At 43.3% G+C, this 21,425-nt stretch overlaps 1 protein-coding gene across 5 annotated transcripts in view; it reads left to right on the plus strand.

Moving 5' to 3' along the window:
- Positions 1-21,425, plus strand: part of STRBP (spermatid perinuclear RNA binding protein) — a 97,871-nt gene that overhangs the window by 44,160 nt on the left and 32,286 nt on the right. For all 5 annotated transcript variants that reach the window (XM_060250425.1, XM_060250424.1, XM_060250426.1 and 2 more), the window contains exons 2-5: positions 9,663-9,847; positions 11,154-11,371; positions 17,030-17,195; positions 18,232-18,376. In XM_060250425.1, coding sequence (XP_060106408.1) covers positions 9,845-9,847; positions 11,154-11,371; positions 17,030-17,195; positions 18,232-18,376 — 532 coding nt within the window. In that variant the 5' untranslated portion in view covers positions 9,663-9,844. The remainder of the gene's footprint in view (positions 1-9,662; positions 9,848-11,153; positions 11,372-17,029; positions 17,196-18,231; positions 18,377-21,425) is intronic.

Raw genomic sequence — 21,425 nt, forward strand, 5'->3', positions numbered from 1 at the left:
GCAATGTGATGAAAGGCAAGGTTCTAGATACAAAATTGGACAGCACCTCACTTTCAAAGGAGGGACTCAATTACTGGGAATGTTAAGAATGTCAGGAACATTTACAAGGACCAGCTAGAAATGTTGAGAGTCACCCAACACAGATCTGGTTTAGTGATCACGATACTATCGTATAGTGAGCCAGACCATTTGTCTGTTTAGGCTCAGCATTACATTCTTTGCCTAGTAATGATTCTTAGAGTTTCAGGTTTTCTGGGATTCTTTAGTTGGAAATAAGTATTGAATCTAAGACCTTCTGTATGCAAAGCAATGAGTGTTAGAGATGCATATATGAACTCCCTTGTATCAGGTCATTTCCTTGGTCCACCTAGTTCAGAAGGGTCTTTTGCAGGCCTCAGATTCAGTGGGAGCTCACAGGAGCACAGCTCCTGAATCTTTCTGAGAGTTCCACCTCCTCCTGAGAGTTCCACCTCCTTGTCCTTTGAATAGTATTGCAGCTGCATAACAATCCATAGATGAGCTCCACCACCTATTTTTCTACAAAATGACCGCTGGTCTTTTGCAACACTTGTCATTTGAGATTTTTTCTGAATTGTTAGAACTAAGTGAGCCCCATTGCAAAAGTATATTATCTCAGTCACTACCCCAATATTTAGGAGAGGAGCAGAGCATTTATGCTTGGAGTTATGCTTTTAAAGCAGTTGCTGCTTCCCCTGCTAGGAAACCTAGCCTAATCACTCAACAGTAGGAGGTTCCTCCATGAAATCCTACTTCATCCTCAAAACTGTTGCTTGTATGCATTTGCTTTGGGCAGGTTGCACCTTCTCCTTTCTTGTGGAAGTGACGAGTATCTGCTGAAGGCAAGCTGAGAGTGCAGCAAGTGCTTGGTGCTAGGTGAGAAGATGACTCACTGAGTTTCTCTTGCGGTACCACTTCATTTGGGTGTCATTTTATTTTATTATTATTGAAGGTGGACGACTTTCCATGTTTCCTTGCTCATGCAGATATACCACTGCTGGTACCCTATTTCTTTCTGCTGCCTCTCATGGTATACTTTTCGAGCACTTCCCAGTTGTCTGAGCTGGCTCCACTTGGAGATGCAGGCAGTGTGGGGGTGGGGGGCATGGTTTTAGCAATGCCTGCTGAGTTGTCAGAATTGGCAGTGGGTCCATAGGTCATACTGCATGTGTTGACAGGCTGCATGTGGCTCCTAGGCAATACATTGTACACCTCCTGCTGTAACTGTAGATTCTGGAGACTAAACGTTTGCCTTTCTCTATGTAAAACAGGTGCTCTACCACTGAGCCATGTTCCTTCCAATAACAGAGCACTGGTACATCTAACTCAGTCCTAGAAATCCTAGAGATGCCTGAGTTTTTAAACTTGCAAACTATGTGCTTTATCACTGAACAGCTAGTTATTCCATATACTGCAACACAACTTTTCAGACCTACAGCTTAAAGAAGGGGTCACCAACATTGTTGAGCCTCCAGGCACCTTTGGAATACTCACATAGGGTGTGGTGAGTGCAATAAGAAATGCCTGCTGCAGGAAGCAGACACAACCACAAAATGCAAAGGAGTGAGGTTATACATGAACTCTGATAGTAAACTTTTCAACAGTTCTGGCAGAAGCTCTGCTTAACATGATGTATTTTTAAATTAACACATTGTTTAAAATATTTTCTTGCTTACCTGTGGTCATGCAGCAAAGATTGTTGTGCTGAAGTAACAGCTCCTGCTGAAACACAGCCAATCAGATTTCCAGTGGCCAGCAAGGAATTCTGCTGGGCAAAAGCCTCACCTGACTCTGCACACTTTCTAAAAACACTTGGTGGGCACCATGGTGCCCATGAGAACTGCAGTGAAGACTTGAAGGTTTCTGAAGAAAACCCCTGGCTTGAAGGCTTCTAAAGAAGTACATGGCCCCTGTGCTTACAACTAAACACTTTGACATGCATTCATAAAACAGTGAAAGTTTCCTGCTCCAGGGAAATATTTTGTGGGGGAAGTCTCCTTGAAAGATTTTTCAACAGCCTTTAATAGAAAGAGTTTCTTAACTGCTTCAAATGCTGCAGGGTTTTGGCCTGCCCAAAGACCTTTTGTTTCTCTGCTAGAACAAGCTTTAACAATGATACCTTGTCAGACCTGTCCTGCTGCTTAATTAGATGCGGAGGTTCTTAAAAGCTGTATTGTTGCCGCCTCTCCAAAATTAGCCGCAGGTTGTTGAGTATTGGGGTTTTTTGCAATGTGGAAAAGGTTCAGACCTCTGAAGTGAATTTGTGATTGCTTAGACATTCTGCTGGGTTTCCTGAAGATATTGACATAACTTGATGCTTCCAGAAGATGTGTTTTGATCCAGAGACAGTGCACAAGTACATTCTCTTTGCTATGACATTTACTTGGCAAGTTCACAAGACACCAGATTCTGTTTAGCTAGCCACCAAGAAAGACCAAAGGAGGATAGTAATTAAGTGTTGTTGGTGGTAAGCTTCAAGACTAGGGGGAAAATGAAATATTTTGCTAAGATTGAGGCTGGAAGGCGGTTGGGGATGGAAATGGGGGACAAGAATGGAAATGTCAGGGTTGAATGTTGGGGGAGCAGGGAGTGGATCAAGTGGGGCTGTTTTGAGAACTAGCCTGGCTGAGCAATGTCTTTGAAGGTTTCTGGACTGGGAAGGCATACCTATATTTTGAAAAATTCTGAGTGTAATTAGAACAAAAGTAGGTTTTGGAGGTCTGAAGCCACCTCTTGTGTATTTTATTTCTCTAGAACATAGGAAGTCCTTATATTTGAGAACTGGATCAGCACATCGCATTGATCAAAGTCTTGGTTGCACTCTGTGAACTCAAGAATGGCTTTTTTGTGTAGGAAACAGCCTTTCAAAAAAATTATTGGTGTCATATAGTGATGGTGATAGTGGCAAAAGCAAGATTGTGCCCCATTCCTGCAAGAGCCAGCAGCTATGCAAACACACACCAGTAACCCAGCATCTGTCTCCAGAAGGTTCACAGGAAAAAAGCTTCTATGCCCTTACCTGGTTAGCCCAGGCAAGCCTGATCTTGTCAGATCTCGGAAGCTAAGCAAGGCAGACCCTGGCAAGTGTTTGCATGGGAGCAGTGTTTCCTCTAAGTTGAGTTAGTGTGAGCTGTTTCACAGTTTTTTAGCCTCTGGCTCACACATTTTTGTCTCAGCTCAGGAAAAATGGTCCTATAGGAAACTAGTTTATGCAGTAGCTCATAACTTCAATGCCAGTAGCTCACAATGGAGAGTTTTTGCTCACAAGGCTCCACAGCTTAGAAGGGAGTATTGGATGGGAGTCCTCCAAAGAATACCAGAGTCAGGAGGCAGAGGCAGGCTATCACGTCACTTCTCTGAATGTCCTCCATGTCCCAGCAGGAGTCACCAGAAGTCTTATGAAAAAAGGTTGAAGGAGTTGGGCATGTTTAGTCTGGAGAGGAGGCAGCTGAGAGGTGATATGATCACAATTTTCAAGTACTTGAAGGGCTGTCATATAGAGGATGGTTTGGAATTGTTTTCTGTGGCCCCAGAAGGTAGGACCAGAACCAGTGGGTTGAAAGTAAATCAAAAGAGTTTCCAGCTCAACATTAGAAGAACTTCCTGACCGTTAGAGCGGTTCCTCAGTGGAACAGGCTTTCTTGGGAGGTGGTGGGCTCTCCTTCCTTGGAGGTTTTTAAACAGAGGCTCGATGGCCATCTGACAGCAATGAAGATCCTGTGAATTTAGGTGGAGGTATTTGTGAGTTTCCTGCATTGTGCAGTGAGTTGGACTAGATGACCCTGGAGGGCCCTTCCAGCTCTATGATTCCAGACATGGGGGAACAAACACATGCATGCACACACACACAAAAAAAAATGCAAAAATACAAAAAGAAGAAAAGAGCTTCTGTGAAGATTTTACTGACAAAGACTTTAGAAGGGCATTGTGGGGATGGGAGATGGGGAGAGATAATTTGCATTCCAAAGCAATGCCCTGGGAATATTGGGCAGCAAACTTCCAGGCCTCTTTCCTTTTCTGTTATGTCCATGGCCTATTTTCTCTTCCAAGGTGTGTGTCTCTGGAATCCATACTTCCAGCATGCCTAGCTCCCCTCCTGTCCTCAAAATGTAACTTTTCTACCTCAGCCCTGCCCAGTTTTGTCCTGTTCTTTATGACAGGAAATACTGGCTTTAGGAGGAGGTTGCTCCTACAAATGACAGTGACTCTCAGACATTTAGTGGTGTAAATTGGTCTTTCATTTTTCCCTTTAATTGGAGGACAAGCCTTGCAGAATCCTTTGTGTGCTCTCAGCATGTTTGACTCTCTCAGGTTCACAACAGTTTAATTATTTTCTGTTGTGGCCCAGCTGCCAAAAGAGCCTTTGCTGCTTTCAAGTTGCTTCTCCTGCCTTGGCTGCTGTTGCCAAACAGAAGTTTGATAATCCCTCATTGTTTGGGAGACAGCACCTCATTTGAAGTGGGTTGATACTCAGGATTACAAGGTGCACCAGCAGAGTATATGCTTGCAGGCAGGGTGCATTTCTGCCTAATTACAATAAATAGAAAACGAAATTTTCCCTTATTATTTAGATACTTTTAAAACAAAAATGCATATTTTTTGCTATAGCCATAACAATGGGTTGGCTCTTACTGGTTCATTCCACTGGTGCCAGCACATTCCTCTGGCTCAAGGAGACTTCTGCTAACACTACAGGCTCTTCCCAGTGGTGAAGGAGGCTCTTGCGTTGGCAGGACATACTATGAGGCATGGAATGTGCTGATGTCAGTGGAACAGCTGGGTAGTAGCCAACCCATTTTGTTGTAAAGCTGAGCAGAATCTACGTACAACCTTGGGAGGGGGTGTGCAATAATTTCCTTAACAGTTTGATATTGTTTACTGTATTTAAGTGAGTGATATACAGTGCATTGTGTAATTTGGTTAACTTACTCATGACCTCCATAAGGTCTCTCTTCTGACTGCAACCATGACAGGTTTTTGTGGACAAGTGTTGGTTAGCATCAACATCAGCAAGTGCTTCTTCTTTCCAGAGTTCCCTTCTGTTGTAGTATATTGTTTGTCACACTTGCCCTACCATCATCCTACTCAAAAGCTAATACTCGCCAGCAGAAGCATGGGCTGATAGTAGTTACTGGGCAGACCAGTGTTCTCTATGAGGTTAGAGAGAGATGCATATGTTCCTTGGTTGCTAGTTATAATTAAAGTATCGTTCCAACTGGCATAAAAGAGAAGGAAAGGGCTGGCCAGCTGGGTCAAGGGATTTACATGTTGGTAGCAATGTTCACTCTAAGCCATGGAGTCTTGCGAGCAAAAATTCTACTTTGTGAGTTACTGGCATTAAAGTTGTGAGCTGCTGCATAAATAAGTTTGCTCTGGGACTATTTTTCCTGAGCTAAGACAAAAATGTGTGAGCTGGAGGCCAAAAATCTCTGAGCTAGCTCACGCTAACTCAGCTTAGAGGGAACACTGGTTGGTAGTAACCACCAGAAGTAAACCATAATTATATGAACTGTTAGGTTGTATGATGACCGGCAAAGATATTTTCTCCAGTTCTCCCCCCCGCTCTTTTTTTTAAATACAGCAAAAAGCAGCTTTTTGTAAGAGGGCCGTAAGTTCAGTTTTAAGAGAGGGGTTTCCATTAAGGTCAGATTTACATTTAAACCAAGTTATTCAAAAGCAGATACTATGGCTGAAAATTTAAAAATTCAGAGAGAAATTAAAAAAAAATCTTTTAAAAATCCATAATGATTCTGGGATTGAATTAAGGGGGTTGAGCTATCTTTTAGGGATTCCTTGTCTCACTGCATGTGCAGAGTATGAACTTGTAGATGTGAGTCTATCCATGAGCCCCCATTACCATCTGCAAGGAGCTCTCTGTAAAGAGGAGGAATGCTTCACTCACAGAATAAATATGTAGATAGATCAAAATAGACAGCCGTGTTGGTCTAAACTAGTAGAACAAAATAGGAGTCAATTGCACCTTTAAGACCAACTTAGTTTTATTCAGAACGTAAGCTTTCGTGTGCATGCACACTTCTTCAGACGAGGAATGAAATACAATAAGCAGAACCACATATAGCTGGTGGGGTTTGGAATGCCAAGTGGTACAAAGTTAAAAACCAATAGCAGAATAGTAAAATTAACATATTCAGAAAACCTTTGATCTGGATTGAATTAGCATAGGAAACCATAAAACAGTAACATGTCAGAATGTGAGAATGCCTGTTAATTATTCTATTGCTAATAAACCTGGGGCAAAAAAAAAGGCATTTCTTTCCCAGAAGTTTTTCCTGTCCAACTAATTTACCTTTTAACATGTAACATAAATATATACATCATTCTAGTTTGCCATTAGGAAAAAATACATTAAAATATAGTAGATAGGTTTAATATATGTAATGAGATAAACAGCCAATATCCCTAGTTTGAGTATGTCAATACAAAAGCATTATTCTTATACACTATCCTAAAAGAGAAATACATTGGAATACTGTGGATATATTGCTCTTCTTGGTGAAAGTGGGTTTAGCATATGTAATGAGATAAAAAAGCAAAGCAACATCCTGGTGAGGTGTTTGTTCCAAGTTTCATAATAGTTTATAATTCAGCAATTCCCCTCTCTATTCTGTTATTGAAGTTCCTTTGCAGTAAAACGGCTACTTTTAGGTCACCCATTGAATGCTTTGGAAGGTTAAAGTGTTCCCCCACAGGTTTCTCAGTTCTGTAATTCCTGATGTCAGATTTGTGTCTATTTATCCTTTGGCGGAGGTTTGTCCTGTTTGCCCTATGTAGAGAACTGAAGGGCATTGTTGGCATTTAATGGCATATATAATGTTGGAAGATGAGCAAGTGACTGAGCCTGAGACAGTGTAGTTAATGCTGTTAGGTCCAGTGATTGTGTTGTCTGGGTGTATGTGGCAGCAAAGTTGGCACGGGTTTATTGCAAGCTCTGGTACCAGTGTGCATGCTCAGATGAGATGTTGTATCGTTGTGGGTGAGGAGTTGTTTGAGATTAGGGGGCTGTCTGTGTGCAAGAAAAGGTTTACCCCCCCCCCCCCCAGTACTTCTGAAAGAGAACTGTCACTATTCAATAGAGGTTGTAAGTTGTTGATGATACGTTGAACTGTTTTCAGTTGAGAGTTGTGTGGGACCACTAGTGATGGTCTGTTGTCTTTTTTGGGCTTGTCTTGTAACAGATTTTCTCTGGGTATCATTCTGGCTTTGTTAATCTGTTTCCTGATTTCATCAGGTGGGTACTTTAGTTCAAAAAAGGTTTGTTGTAGATCCCTCAGGTGAGAATCTCTGTCAGCAGGATTGGAGCAAATACGGCTGTAGCGTAGAGCCTGGCTGTATATAATGGATCGTTTGATATGTTTGGGATGGTAGCTGGAGGCATGCAGGTATGTTTGTCAGTAGGTATCTGGTATAAGGTAGTGTCTATGCATCCATTGTGTATTTTAACAGTGGTGTCCAGAAAATGTATTTTTTGCATGGACTGGTTCATTGTCAGGTTGATGATGGGGTGGAAGTCATTGAATGCCTGGTGAAATGTATCCAGGGCTTCTTTACCATGTGTCCAGACCATAAAAATGTCATCAATGTAATGCAGGTATAAGGTAGGTAGGAGTGGGTGGGAGTCTAGGAAGCGTTGCTCCAAGTCAGCCATGAAGATGTTATGATATTGTGGGGCCATGCGGGTGCCCATGGCTGTAACGTTGATCTGTAGGAAAAGTTCATTGCCAAATCTGAAGTACTTATGGGTGAGAACAAAATGGCAGTTTGGTGGCAAAGTCAGCTGTGTTTTTATCAGAGATTATATTACTTACAGTTTGTAATCCATCTTGGTGTGGGATGTTGGTATATAGATTCCACATCCATGGTGGCTAAGATAGTGTTCTCTGGAAGGTTGTTCAAAGATTATATTTTCCTTCTTTTTGACCCAGGTTTATTAGCAATAGAATAATTAACAGGCATTCTCACATTCTGACATGTTACTGTTTTATGGTTTCCCACGTTAATTCAACCCAGATCAAAGGTTTTCTGAATTTGTTAATTTTACTATTCTGCTATTGGTTTTTAACTTTGTACCACTTGGCATTCCAAACCCCACCAGCTGTGTGTGGTTCTGCTTACTGTACCTCATTCCTCGCCTGAAGAAGTGCGCATGCACACAAAAGCTTAAGTTCTGAATAAAACTAAGTTAGAATAAATATGAGTCTGTGGTGCATCTCCCAATCCCAAAGTAAATGAAGCTGTTGCTTCTTTTGCAGACTGCCTCCTGTGCTTGGAAGCCCAGTGGAGCATAGTATTGAGTGGGGCATGTCTTTCCCTCCTTATCATTCACCTTATCTGTCACAATTTCATTCTAAAGCATATCCTGACTTAAAAGCTCCTGTTGCAGGAAGGGGGAGGGAGGGAATGTTCCCCACATGCAAATCTAGCTCAGGAATTCTCATGCAGGGAGCAGGTTTGAACATGCTGAATTAGTTAATAGAATTCTTCATCCACAATTAAAATATGCAAAAAAATTAAGAAACTTTCTGGGGAGCATTGCTAAAGATTGAGAAAGGAGGGAAGGATATGGAGGTTGTATAAGACTGCGGAAGGGGTCAACAGTGGGTGAAGGGAAGGATGCGTGAACTGGAGGATGGCACTTCTTGAGTCTTGTTCACACACACAAAAACACATATTGCTTTCAGGTTGCTTGAGCTTCTTCTAGACTTTGCTGAATGTTTCCAGGCCTTTTCTCTTTGATTATAACAGCAAAAAGCTTGTTTTGTTTAGAATTCTTTTTTTTTTAATTGAAGCTGAGATTTTCACGGTACTAAATGTTGCACCAGATGTCAGCTCTTCACTTTCTCAACCTGAAAATTGAAATAATGGTGATCAGCTTCACAGGTTTTGTTATTGATTGGAACACAATTGATGTTACACATTCTGAGTGCTATGTTACTGGTTGTAGTAGCAACAGTCTGTAGTGGCTAGTTATATAGGTTTGTTTGAGAACGGGGTCGGAGGAGAGTAATGGGGTAAGGCCCTAACCGCTGAAAGCGCTTGCCAACAAGTTACATTGCCATAACTCAGAGGTCCCAATCTTGTCAAATCTGTGGGTGCATTTGAAATATTGAGAGTGGGTAGTAGGCACCAATCACAACATGACTGTTGTCCAGTTTCAAAATTTTGTGAGGCTCACACCCAGACATCTTTCTGTCATGGAGGCAGCTATTTCTGAATGGTTGTTCTCTGCAGACACAACGATGATGCCCCTTGGGTTATTCTGAAACACCTGCTCCACTAAGGTAGAAAAACGACAGGGTGGGCTCTTTGCTTTGATGAGGAGATGCTTTGGAGAAAGAGCAAGCCAGGCACTAAGAAACACATTGATGAGAACTGTGGTTCCCACAGACGCCACGACAGGGAGCACTGCCTTAATCTTGCCTTCAGGTTGCTGTCCGGAGGGAGAAGAACATGGGGAGTCCTGGCCATTGGAGGTGACTGCTAACCCACTTCTGTGGAGGCATCCTCTTGTCACTGAAACACTGAGGTGTCCTTTCCATGCCCCGCCCTCAGTGGAAGCAATTAGAAAAGTGTAGTTTTCATGTTTATCTGAGCATAGCTTTCCGTCTTTTGTTTCTTTCTTTCAGGAGGTGTGTAGCAGAATCCAGTTTCCAGAGCTTTGTTCCTGTGTGACCTCCTGAGCCGTCAAGAGACTGAGAGGCTTATGAGGAGGTTCTGTCAGACGAAACAGTGCCTAGCAAAGACACCGAGGAGGAGGGAGAAGGAGAAACGGGAAAGGCACCGGAGCTGAAACATACTGTGGCCAGCCATGGTAGGGTCCCAGATGCTGGTTTCAAGAATGAGCATGTACAAGCCAAGCTAGGGAACCTGCTTTCTCCTCCTCTCCTCTTTAGGCTGGTAACAAAAAAAGGTGTGGGTGGGGAAGAGGCTATGAACTGGTGCTGAGTTAAAGGGCCGGCTGGCATAGTTTTTAAGCAGAGCAAAACGGGGTTTTGATTTATTGCCGGAGCCTCCTCAAAACCACTGAGCAGGAGGCTGCAGCGCATGAATTATTAAGTGCAAACACAGGGGATGCTCATAAATAACCTTTTTGAATAAAAATGGCATTAGCAAGCTGTTGTGAGAATGGCTCAGGTGACCTTGAACTCCACCAGGTTACATAACCAAAAATGCTGACGCTCCTCTGCTTCCCACAAGGTAAAGTCGTTGCTGTACTTTTCTTATTGTTGGAGTGAGCTGTTGAGCTCATCTTCCAAGCACATTGATCCAGTGCAATTGTTCATCCTGTTAAGCACTCCAGGGACATCCTTTTCCCTTCTCCTGTTTCTGTTGCAGAGCAGGAGGGATTGCTGTGCCTTCCTGGACCTAAGCTATTGCAGTGCTCTGCAGTTTTTCCAAAATCTATATTTTGGGCCAAAAAAAAGTCTCCGGAGGAGAGGAAAATGCATGGTGATGCACAGGCAGTTAATGAATTCCTGCCTGCCAATTGATGGGAGAACAATCCATTGATTTCCTGGGTCCTCCAAGTGTTATTGCTCCGAGGCAAAATGAAAAAAAAAATATATATATGGGTGCTGTATCAGAAATAAGAGGGAATCTTTTGTCAGAATTCTGAGACGAGTTAATGTTGCTATTCGATTGTAGATAAAGGCAGCCTGGGGTTCTGCAAACCACATGGTGAGAGCGTGGGGTTTTCACAGCTTTGGCACCATCCTGCTTCCCTGCTGCCCATCCTGTCTTCTCCTGTGGTGGCGGAACCAGGAGGCGGTGGGAGGCTGAACTCCGACTCTGCTGGGTACCATCAGGATAGAGCATTTCCTCCTCCCCCTCCACACAAGAGAACATAAGAGCTGGAAGACAGATTATGACTGAATGATCTGGACTTCCAGTTACTTTTGAACCTGCTGTACCCTAGGGCTTTTTTTTTCTTTGAAGGAGGCCTTGCAAATACTAGGTCTGAGAGAGGTATTTGCTTTTACCCCCTAATAAGCTCTTGGGATGTCCTCCCACATCTTTTGTGAACTGTGACATAGTAATGTTCCCTAATCTACATAGCTGGCCCTCAGTTTGCAAATACTCCTCCCCTCCTTTCAATCCTTTCTTGCCTCTCTTGACAGAGATCTATCCGATCATTTGCAAATGATGACCGGCATGTGATGATGAAACACTCAACCATTTATCCATCTCCAGAGGAACTTGAGGCTGTACAGAACATGGTTTCCACAGTTGAGTGTGCCCTTAAGCAGGTCTCTGATTGGATGGATGAAATGAGCAAGTCTGCCAGGGCAGAGGGCAGCACAGATGGCAAAGAGGAAGTGGCGGACAACAGTGGCAAGTGAGTGCATTCAGCCTTCCAGCAAATAGAGTCCAGAGGAAGGCAGTTACTTGCATTAAACTGGATTGCTACGATGTCACCAAGGATTCAGGGTATTGTTATTTGGCAGTGTGGAATGTGGGAATCAGGGAAGGATCCTGAACACCTCTTGGGTTTGATGCCTGCCACTGATGCTCCAGAAATGTTGCAGGGATTCAGAAGGAAGACAACTCCATAGGCATTACTAGTTCCAGCACTTGGGAATGTCTTCCAAGTTACGGTTTGGGTGGAACCACAGCAACAGTTATGCTGTCCAAAGTTTTCTTTCCCAGCTTTGCACTTCTGATGACAGGCAAGAGGGCTCAGTGCTGGGGCTCACTGAAGCTACAGATGTGGCTGTAGGTGGCAGGGAGAGCATTGCCTAGGGGCGTCCCTTTCTTGCTTATGAAGGAAAGTAATTGTCTGTGTGACTTTCGATGAGATTCCTTCAGTTGCTTAATTAGAGCGTGGTGGGGTTAAATAAGGCAAGGTGCTAATGCTGAAAGGGACTTGGGTTAAGATCCCTCTGGCATTTGCGGCTCAGATGTTGAAATTCCTTGCAGGCAGGCAAACGGAGTAAGTGCCGCAACCCGTCACTGGAAAGGCATGTGGCTTTGCAGCCTTGCCAAGTTAATGGCTGTGGATGTGAATTGGCAGTGCTGTCCAGTTTAGCCAGGAGTACTGTCCAGTTTAGCTTCACCAGTGGAGTGAGAGGCAGTCATGCATCTAGCATGATGACAGATTGTACTAAACACCTGTTGCTTTGAGTCTATATCCCTTTCTTATCCCTTAATCCTATCCTTGCAGTTTGGGAAACAGGTAGAACTGTCCCCCCAGGTCTGTGACTTTAAAACATTGAACTTTTATTGTTTTCAGAGCTGGTGTGAAGTCACACCTGTTTATGCACACACCACAGATAGAAGGGCAAGTTTGCAAATTATCTGTACATAAAAGGAAAAAATTGATTTGATAACTGCTGTCTTAAGTAGTCTCAAAACACCATTTCCCTGCCTTCGCTCCCCCACCCCTGTCCCTTGCCTGCTGAATTTGTAATTAATAATGCTAATGTTAAACAATTCAAAGTGGCATTTTTTGCATATTAATATTTCAAGATGCATTTCCTCCGTTCCCAGCCCAAAGTGTTTGCATTTCATTAAGAGGGCTATTGGCAACATTTATAGTTGAGTTGGTACTTGGTGTTTTCTGGCTGCAGTGACTGCTGTGGTGCATGCCTAAGAGTACATCTGCATGACAATGTGAAACTAACTTCAGCCAGGTCAGACCATCAGTTAATCAAGCTCAGTCTCTTCTCATCTAATTGACAAGGGTTCTGAAGGTTTCAGGCAGAGAACAGACTTCCCCACCACCTGAGACCCTTTTCCTGAACATGCTGGACATTGAACCAAAGCATTTGCTAAACTGTGTTTTGCCTCCGACACATAAGCATTTGTATTCATGTAGATTGGATTGCCCAAGATCCTACCAGATCTTGCTAGAGCAAAAGTGAGGAGTGGGTAGTCATGCCCAATTCCACTCCTGGCTACAGCCCTCCATCCCATGTGGGTTTTGTCCATATGGCTCCACATATCCTCAGCATGTCTTTTTGGGACAGTCAGAGGAACTTATGGGGAAAGGGGAAAGCAGGGAGTGATCCATTTCCAACAGCAGAAAAGTGCTAGCATCCAACCATGTTTTCTTTATAGTAATGTTAATGCTGTACAATCAATAATGTTTCAGGTAGGCTACTGCAGTATAGTCCAGTTAAACCCCCATCTGCCTGGTCATTCATGACTCAGGGTTGGAACCTGCTTTTGGGGTAAATGGGGATGCTTTGGTGATTCCTATAATGAAGACCGCATAACAGAGTTGGTGCATCCTCATTGTCGTGCATTGCCAGAGGGAGGGGGAGAATCACCACTGTCCATGGCTGTTCCACTCCAAAGGGCAAAGAGTAGTGGATGCATGAGGCAGGGTAGAATCATTTTTCAGCCCGTCTTGTTGCACACTGATACCTCCTGCCATAGAGTTTAAGGAATAATGCTGCCCCGTTTGCAAAAGCAAGTCCAACCTTGTAGTTAAAGTTGACCTAATTTCTAAGGATATTCTTCTGTTCTGTGTAATTCACTATCCACAGTGACTCAGTTTGCAAGGGTTACACCTTTTTAGTTGCGAACACTATATTCATGATCCGAGGGCAGAAAGGATTGCTTGGGCATGTGCAGATTACTGTTGCTTATAACCACCCTTCTACACATCTGCGATTGAAGGAAAGGGCTTGTGGGTTACAGACTTGTAGTTAGACTTGAACCTTCTGGTACTTCTCTTGGTGCAGTGGTTAAGAGAAGTGAATATGGAGAACTGGATTTGATTCTCCACTCCCCCACATAAAGCCAGCTGGGTGACCTTGAGTCAGTCACAGTTCTCTCAGCCCCACATGCCTCACAGGGTATGTGCTGTGGGGAGAGGAAGGGAAGGTAATTGTAAGCTGCTCCAAGACTTCTTCAGGTAGTGAAGGGTAAGGTATAAAACCAACTCTTCTTCTTACCCAGTGCTTAATTTCTGTCACAGAATACTGAGGTGGAAAGAATAAATTTGCATAGTGGCTATTTGCAGATAACACACCAAAGGCCGGTTGCTGCTACCCAGCTATGCGCACGGCCTCTATTTGTATCAGTTGTTGAAAGGAAGTTGAGGGGTCAGGGCAGAATGAATATCTCCATATTAATCAATGTCCTCTTCTAGAAACCTTTTAAATGTTTTTCACACATCACCTTCAATATCTCCTCTCCCCCAACACTACTTTTATGTCAGGCACTTTCCTGTGTGAAGCTTGCATTTGGAATTGCACATACATTTTAGAATTGTCTACATATATTTTAGCATGATAATTTTAAACTGATGTGACTGTGTACTGCTTTAGTAATAGAAATAAGGGACAGGTGATGAGTTCAGTTAGCTTGTTCATGTTTGTTGCATGCCAATGGGTCATCTTCAATCTCCTGCCCCCTCTGTCAGGTACTGGCCCATGACACATCAGCCATTCCTCAAGCTGCAGTGGCAGGCTGCTTTTCTCCTCTCCCTTTGTGGAGTAAATGAGGCCTTGATTGCCTCTCTCTCTCTTTTTGCAAACACTTCTGGTGCAAACTCTTGGCTTGCACAGAGCACTGTTGAGATATTCCAGCAGCCTGGCGTCTCTTTTCTTACTGGTTTTCTATACCGGATTTTTCATGAGCTCATTCTAAATTTAGGACATTTTTTGTGTGCAGGCGCCTGTGTCCAGATGTTCCCACAAAGAGCAAGTTAACTGCAGAACAGCTTGCAGCAAGGCCAGGTGTTGCCTGTCAGAGAGAGCTGGGTTGCTGTGTGATATCTTTCTTCTTCCTTTCCATCCCAAAACTCACCCACAACACACACACACACCCCAGCAAAAAAGCTCCTCTTTTTCTGCAGGGCTTTGCAATGAAAAGATCTCACCCTGTGGAGAAAGGTTTTCTTTTGGTGAGCTGTGCATACCACCTGTGAAAGGATAGAGAACATTCATATCCTGGCTTCTGCAGAGCAGAAAATATGTTGTGATAGGAAGAAGTCTTTGAGCAGCAAAAGCAGGACAAACCTCATTCTTACCTGGTTGCTAAAGTCAGCAAGGTGATAGATCCTGCCCACTGGATGTTTGTGCGTGCTTGTGCATGCACACACCCTTGGGGAACTGATGGATGTTTCTTCTTCACTTGGCCTGCATTTTGAAGAGAAGAAATTAGTTGGGGGTCCCTCTGAGCATATGCTCTCTTTGCACCACCATTTTCAAACTTTTTCAGCTCCTCCTCCAACCCTTTTCTTATACTTCCTCAGCCTTCTGTGACCAGTGGTTGAAAGTTCAGCAGTTCGCTTCTTGCTGTTACTATATGGATTAGGGGAAATGGGTATTAAAGATTATTTTGATAATGGGTGTTTTTCCTGTTGAAAGCTAGTGTGATGTTTAGGGTGCTGGACTAGGATCTGAAAGACCCAGATTTGAATCCTCACTCTGCCATGGAAGCTTGCTGGGTGACATTGGGCCAGTCATGCGCTCACAGCCTACTCTATCACAGAGAGGGTAAAAACATAAAAGGAGAACAATGTTGTCAGCTCCTCTGAGTTCCTACTGGGGAGAAAAACTAGGGATTGATACCTAAATAAATATGTCATAGAGCCCAAATGGCAACCATACACATTGACCTTAAGGATGAGAATTGAGCAACTTGGTCCTCTAGCTGCTGCTTTCAGACTTCCTGCTCATATTCTTAAAGAGAAAGGGGAGACTCATCTGCAGATGTTACTCACCTAACAGCACTTGCACAGAGCTAAGTACCAACTGTGTTTCCCTTGCAGGAATTGGGAAAAAAATGTGTTTGGAAGTATTCTCTGTTCCTAGCAATGAGACCATCTATAATATTTGTATATTCCTCAGGGTTTTTATAAAAGATGGAAACTTTCCCCCTAGACTAAACCAGTTTCAGCCATTATGGTTATATGATTCTGGTAGTTTTAAACCATCTGCAACATAGTAGAATCCATATAAAAATTGCAAATGCCATGCCTATCCAATACAAAAGTTAGCAAAACTAGCCCCAATGCATCCTTCAAGGAAGATCAGCTATTCTCCCATTGCTTCAAATTAAAAGAACACTGTTAGGCTAGCTTAGTTGTCATGAAAGCCACACTTATGCAGAGTCAGAGAACTGCCTCTGAAATTTTAAATAATTAAAAACGATTTAAAAATATTATTTAACTTGTTGGGTCAGAGATGTGTAAAAATGTACAGGGTTCGAATTTATGGAAAAACATTTGGAACAGTATGACGAAAAGAAAACTGTTAGCACTCTGGTGGTACTGAAAAGCTATTTGATTGAAAGGATCCTCAGTAGCCAGACTTTGTAGTATATTTATCATCTGCCTGCCATACTAGAAGTGCCAGGGTCTCGGGGGGGGGGGGGGGGAGAAATGCAACTGCACTTGGGGTGAGTGTAAAGATATCTTTTGTCTCCCTCCAGATACCCATTGCACCTGTAGGGGACATCTGCATTCTTATCTGGGAAAGGATAAAGCAGCTATCCTGTTTGAGTACATAAAGGCAGCTGATTCAACTGGTGCAGCATCCCACAGCAGTATAACTGGGGCATGAGAAAATGATCCACATCAAATGCTCCCTCTCAGTTTTCTGCTCCATCCCAAGTTGGGGACCAAGAGTGGGTGGCAATAGAGATGAAACAAAATTAAAACGTAAAATAGACCATTAGAACAAATTGTATGTTAGTGCTAAATTCCCTCCATCCGTCCACCTTGCTTAAACTTGTCAGACTTTGAGCCTAAATCAGTGCTTTGAAGGATACTCTAGATTGTCAGGAGTATGAACATGAGAAGATTATATTGCATTTTGCACCTTAAAATTGCTATATTAAATCTCTATGCATATTATTAATCATCATCGCCCACTTCATCTTTTTTGTATAACTGCCTGACTTCATTGCAGAACCCTGAAGTGAATGTGTATATATTCTTGCATTGTGTGAAGAACTGAAAGCAGAATTATTGCTGATTATTTTTGTCAAGGTGCACAAAATATTAGGGGAATCATTCTAAAAAATGTTTTCCTGTTTCCAGGGACCAAAGTAGCCGGGTCTTGTGTGGGGTGATGCGGATTGGCTTAGTAGCTAAAGGGCTGCTGATAAAGGATGACATGGATTTGGAATTGGTTCTTATGTGCCAAGAGAAGCCCACGGAGACCTTGTTATCTCTTGTCAAAGACAATCTCCCCATCCAAATCCAGGTGAGCAAAAAATTAGGGCAGCCCTGCCGTTGTGATGAATAGCTCTGCAAGAGTGTTCTGTATTTTCAACATTGGCTGTCGTGGGCAAAAAATGAAATCTTATCTGAATTATCCTCCAAGGAAAAAATAGAAACCTTTTTAAAGGTACAGAGAACAAATGGTGTACTTCAAAATAAGAAAAGATCTAGGCTGGTCTCTGGAGAAGGTGAGCACAAGCAAGCAGTACAAAGTTCTCACCTTGTGGCTTTGTTTTTTCTGCCTGTTGCTCTGAGCTACGGCTTGGGAGATCTTTTCTCTGCAGCAAGCCTTTACTGTGTTGAGCCAGGGGTGATGAATTGCTACAGTTCAAAAGCCAACATTCTGCAACAAAAGAGAGTAAAATTCTGCAGTTTCATAGCAAGTGGTTGTGTGTTTGTGTGCATCCAGCATACAATTTGTGGTTCTGCTCTCCACTCCAAATTTGCCCTGAGAATTTGGTGATTAGCCTAAGAATGGCCTTGTTTTGGGTCAGGCCAAAGGTCCACCTTGTCCAGCATTCTGTTTCCAACAGTCAGATACCTCTGGGAAAACAAAGGCAAGGTCTGCATGGTGATGGTTTTCTCCCTTTTGTCCCCCCCCCTTAATATTTAATATTCAGAGGCAGACTGCGTCTATCCAATGATGTTCCATTTAAGTATTGGGGAGGTCATAGTGGAAAGCTGGAAAGAATGAGTTTGTTGCACCCAGGTCTGTCTTTGGACTCCACTTTTTATGAGTTTGTGGAATATCATTAGATGCTACAAAAACATGGTAAAATATGTGATTGTGGGGTGTACACCTGGGAAGGAAAGAACTGGATTGACCCAAAGCACCCCAAAAAGACTAAAAGCTAAAGTAGAATAAGACAGCTTTCTGATAACTTTTAAAAGCAGCTGTGCTGGGAAGGGATCCATTATTTAGGTGCCCTAATGCTATTTCCTGCTGGTAAAGTAATACTTTTGCATTTGTATGCTGGGTCTACTCAGTAATTCAGCTGAGCATTTCTGAACTGTTTCAGAAACTCACAGAAGAAAAATACCATGTTGAGCTTCATGTGGATGAGGCAGCCATCATCATCCGTAGCACAAAGGAACTTCCACTAACACTCAAGGTGACCCTGACCTCTCCTCTAATCCGGGATGAAGTTGAGAAGAAGAATGGAGGTATTGGGATCAGTTTTCCTTTTATGCCTTTCTTTGATAATGTTTTCCTCCTTGTGGCATGTAGACAAAGGGGTTTCTATTTCCACTGAGCTACCAGCAAATCACCAGTTGCTTACTGAGCTGATAGTCAAAGATGTCCCAGTCCTGCCAGGAGAGTTTCTTGCACCATTTGAACTGAGTTACACAAGACCACAGCTTCTAATTCTCCAAGTCCATACTCTGCTAATTGTTGTAAGGGTCAGCTTTGGTCTTCCTTGGGAAATGTCCCCTCTTGAAGGTAGTGAGTTGCTGATCTTCTGCTCCTCATCATTAGAGGCCAGACAGAGTGTATTTCAACTTCTAGAAATGTAGATTTTTTAAAATAGTATTTCTATGGCACTACTAATGTGCATGTACTTTGCAGGATACAAGAAGAGAGTTCTCTGTCCTGGGTAATGTATAGTCTAAAACAGGGGTGTTGAACTCATCTGTTATGAGGGCCAGATCTGACATAAACGAGACCTTGGCTGGCCGGGCCATGCGTGTCATAAAATGCAATGTCAGGTAGCCAAGATAAAAACTTAATAAAGGACACAAAGACATTATTTTTTACTTTAAAAACAAACCTGCTTAAAACATAACAATTAATAATTATTAAATTAACAATAATAATTAAAACATTAACAAATAATTATTAAATTAACAATAATAATTAAAATATTAACAAATAATTATTAAATAAACAATAATAATTAAAACATTAACAAATAATTACTAAGACACTATCAAAGATTCAGATGAGGTAGCTGTGTTGATCTGACGCAGCAGAACAAAGTCTGAATCCAATGGCACCTAATTTAAGACTGTCTTAATAGAATAACTGTGTTCCAAAAGATTATTAGCAACCCGAGGACCATGGACTTTTCAAGACAAAAGATCTACAGAGAAGGTTTGTTTTTGCCCACAAGTTTTCCTTAGTGGCCTTCCCACCCAGGTACTTCTCACTAGCTATAACAATTCCCCCAAAAGCCAAAAGACTGGGTTATAATGATTGCTAGGTTACTATGATTGCTAGGTAAAGCTGACTCCCACCCCACCCCAGTCTGGGCACCACATGAAGCCTGACAGTCTGAACCCCTCTCAAGATGGGTGAACCAAATAGAGTTGGTGACTAAGATCATGCCAGCCAAGTGCTTCCAGACGTTAAGCACAGAAATGAGTTGTTATTATAACTGCTAGGTAAGGCTGACTCTCTCTCTCCCCCTCCCCAGTCTCCGGTCTTTTCCTCTCCTCCTGATATAGGGGCTGGGGCACATCTGCCTACCTCTCCATCTGTACAAAACATTCTTCACCTGAAGCTGTAAAAAAGAGGGAGAGGACCCAGGGCAGGACAGAGGGCAGAGACCCATGCTAAACTGGTAGGACAGAGTTCCCACTGGAACAGATGCTCGGCAGCAAAGGGGCTGCCCACTTTGGTCTGCTGGGATTGCAAAGCAAGCCTAGGTAATTTGGAAGCCCTTCCCTTCCCTCCACTCCTCCCCCCAATCAAACCAAAGCAACTGACAAGCATAGAAAAGGGTCCTTTCTTACCCGTGTTTCTTGATGCTTGCAAGCCAGGAGAGAGGCAGTCCCAGCTTCATGGCAGTTGCTATGGGCCTTGACCCTCTGCAGCAGGCTGCCATAGGGCTGCCAATCCCCAGCTGGAGGCAGGAGATCCCCTGGTTTGGAGGTTTCCCCCCCCCCCCACTTCAGGGTAATCAAAAAGCGGGGGTGGGGGAGGGGAAATATCTGCAGGGCAATCCCATAGTTTCCCATAGTTATAATGATTCCCATAGTTATAATGAAGAATTGATCAGCAGATATCTAGGGCTCTGGAGGGGTTGTTTTTTGAGGTAAAGGCACCAGATTTTCAGCATAGCATCCAATGCTTCTCCTCGAAACATCTTCCATGTTTCAGAAGGATTGGACCGGGGGTCCAATTCTATGGGTCCCAAAAGAAGGTACCTCTATCCTTCATTATCTCCAATTAAGAAAAGGTATTTAAAAGGTGTGTGGTTCCTTTAAAAGTGATGACCAGAACTTTCTTCAATGGTGCTTGTTGCACTGTTGCTCCTGGCTCCACCCCTAAAGTCTCCTGGCTCTACTCCTAAGTCCTCAAATATTTCTTGAACTGGACCTGGCAACCCTAGGTCGCTGGCTCCCTTCCCCTGCCCAATCTGCACGCTGCGGCTGCTGCCCAAAAACCTCGCAGTTCATCCCCTCCAGCCTTCTCTGTCCTACCCAAACAATAAAAGGCCCTGCGTGCCCAGTCACTGGCTCCATCCCACAGCTTAAATTTCGTGTAGCTGCTGATGCCCCCCAAACAACTCATCTGGCTGAGGGCCTTCCAACCTCCTCTGTGGATCTGTGATGGTTGTCTGCTCCCTCCCAGCGAGGGCGGGGCTGGGCAGCTGCTGGTGGGGCCGAGGCCCTTCAGACCTCCTCCATGGCTCTGTGCCGGTTCTCTGCTCCCTCCCCTGGCCCGATGTGTGCCCCGACGTGTTTAAATTTGAAAAGGGATTCTTGTGGCATGAATTCTGATTGATTAACTTTGACCTAATAAGGTCAGGAGAGATTTCCCCTCCCAATACATATAACATTAAAGATTCTTCACCAGTATCAACAAGTCTTCTTCCTCTGGAATATGAAACAGTGCCACAGCTGGGGACAGAATGCTGAATGTCATGGAGATTGTTCTCTTGGGTGACTCAGTAAACAGGTTTTGCTCAGAAACAGAGTGACAGCAGTTTGGCAAATAAAGTTTCACATTTCGATCAGCGTATTCCCCCCCCCGGTATATGCTTACGCTATTCACAAATAGTCCATTGATGGTCTCAAACGAAGAGAAAAAGGAAAAGCCAGTTCTGTCCCAATGCACAAAATGTTTGCAAGCCATATACCCTGAAGGCAGTTTGTACTTGCCACTGGTGACCATGCAAATGAGTGGCAATTGATAAAATTAAGAGAGCGCACTTTTAGAAACATTGGTTATGCAAGCACTTCCAGAACTGCACATGTCCTGGGGTAGAAA

This window comes from Heteronotia binoei, chromosome 12 (assembly GCF_032191835.1).
Source record: "Heteronotia binoei isolate CCM8104 ecotype False Entrance Well chromosome 12, APGP_CSIRO_Hbin_v1, whole genome shotgun sequence".
NCBI classification, from domain to species: domain Eukaryota; kingdom Metazoa; phylum Chordata; class Lepidosauria; order Squamata; family Gekkonidae; genus Heteronotia; species Heteronotia binoei.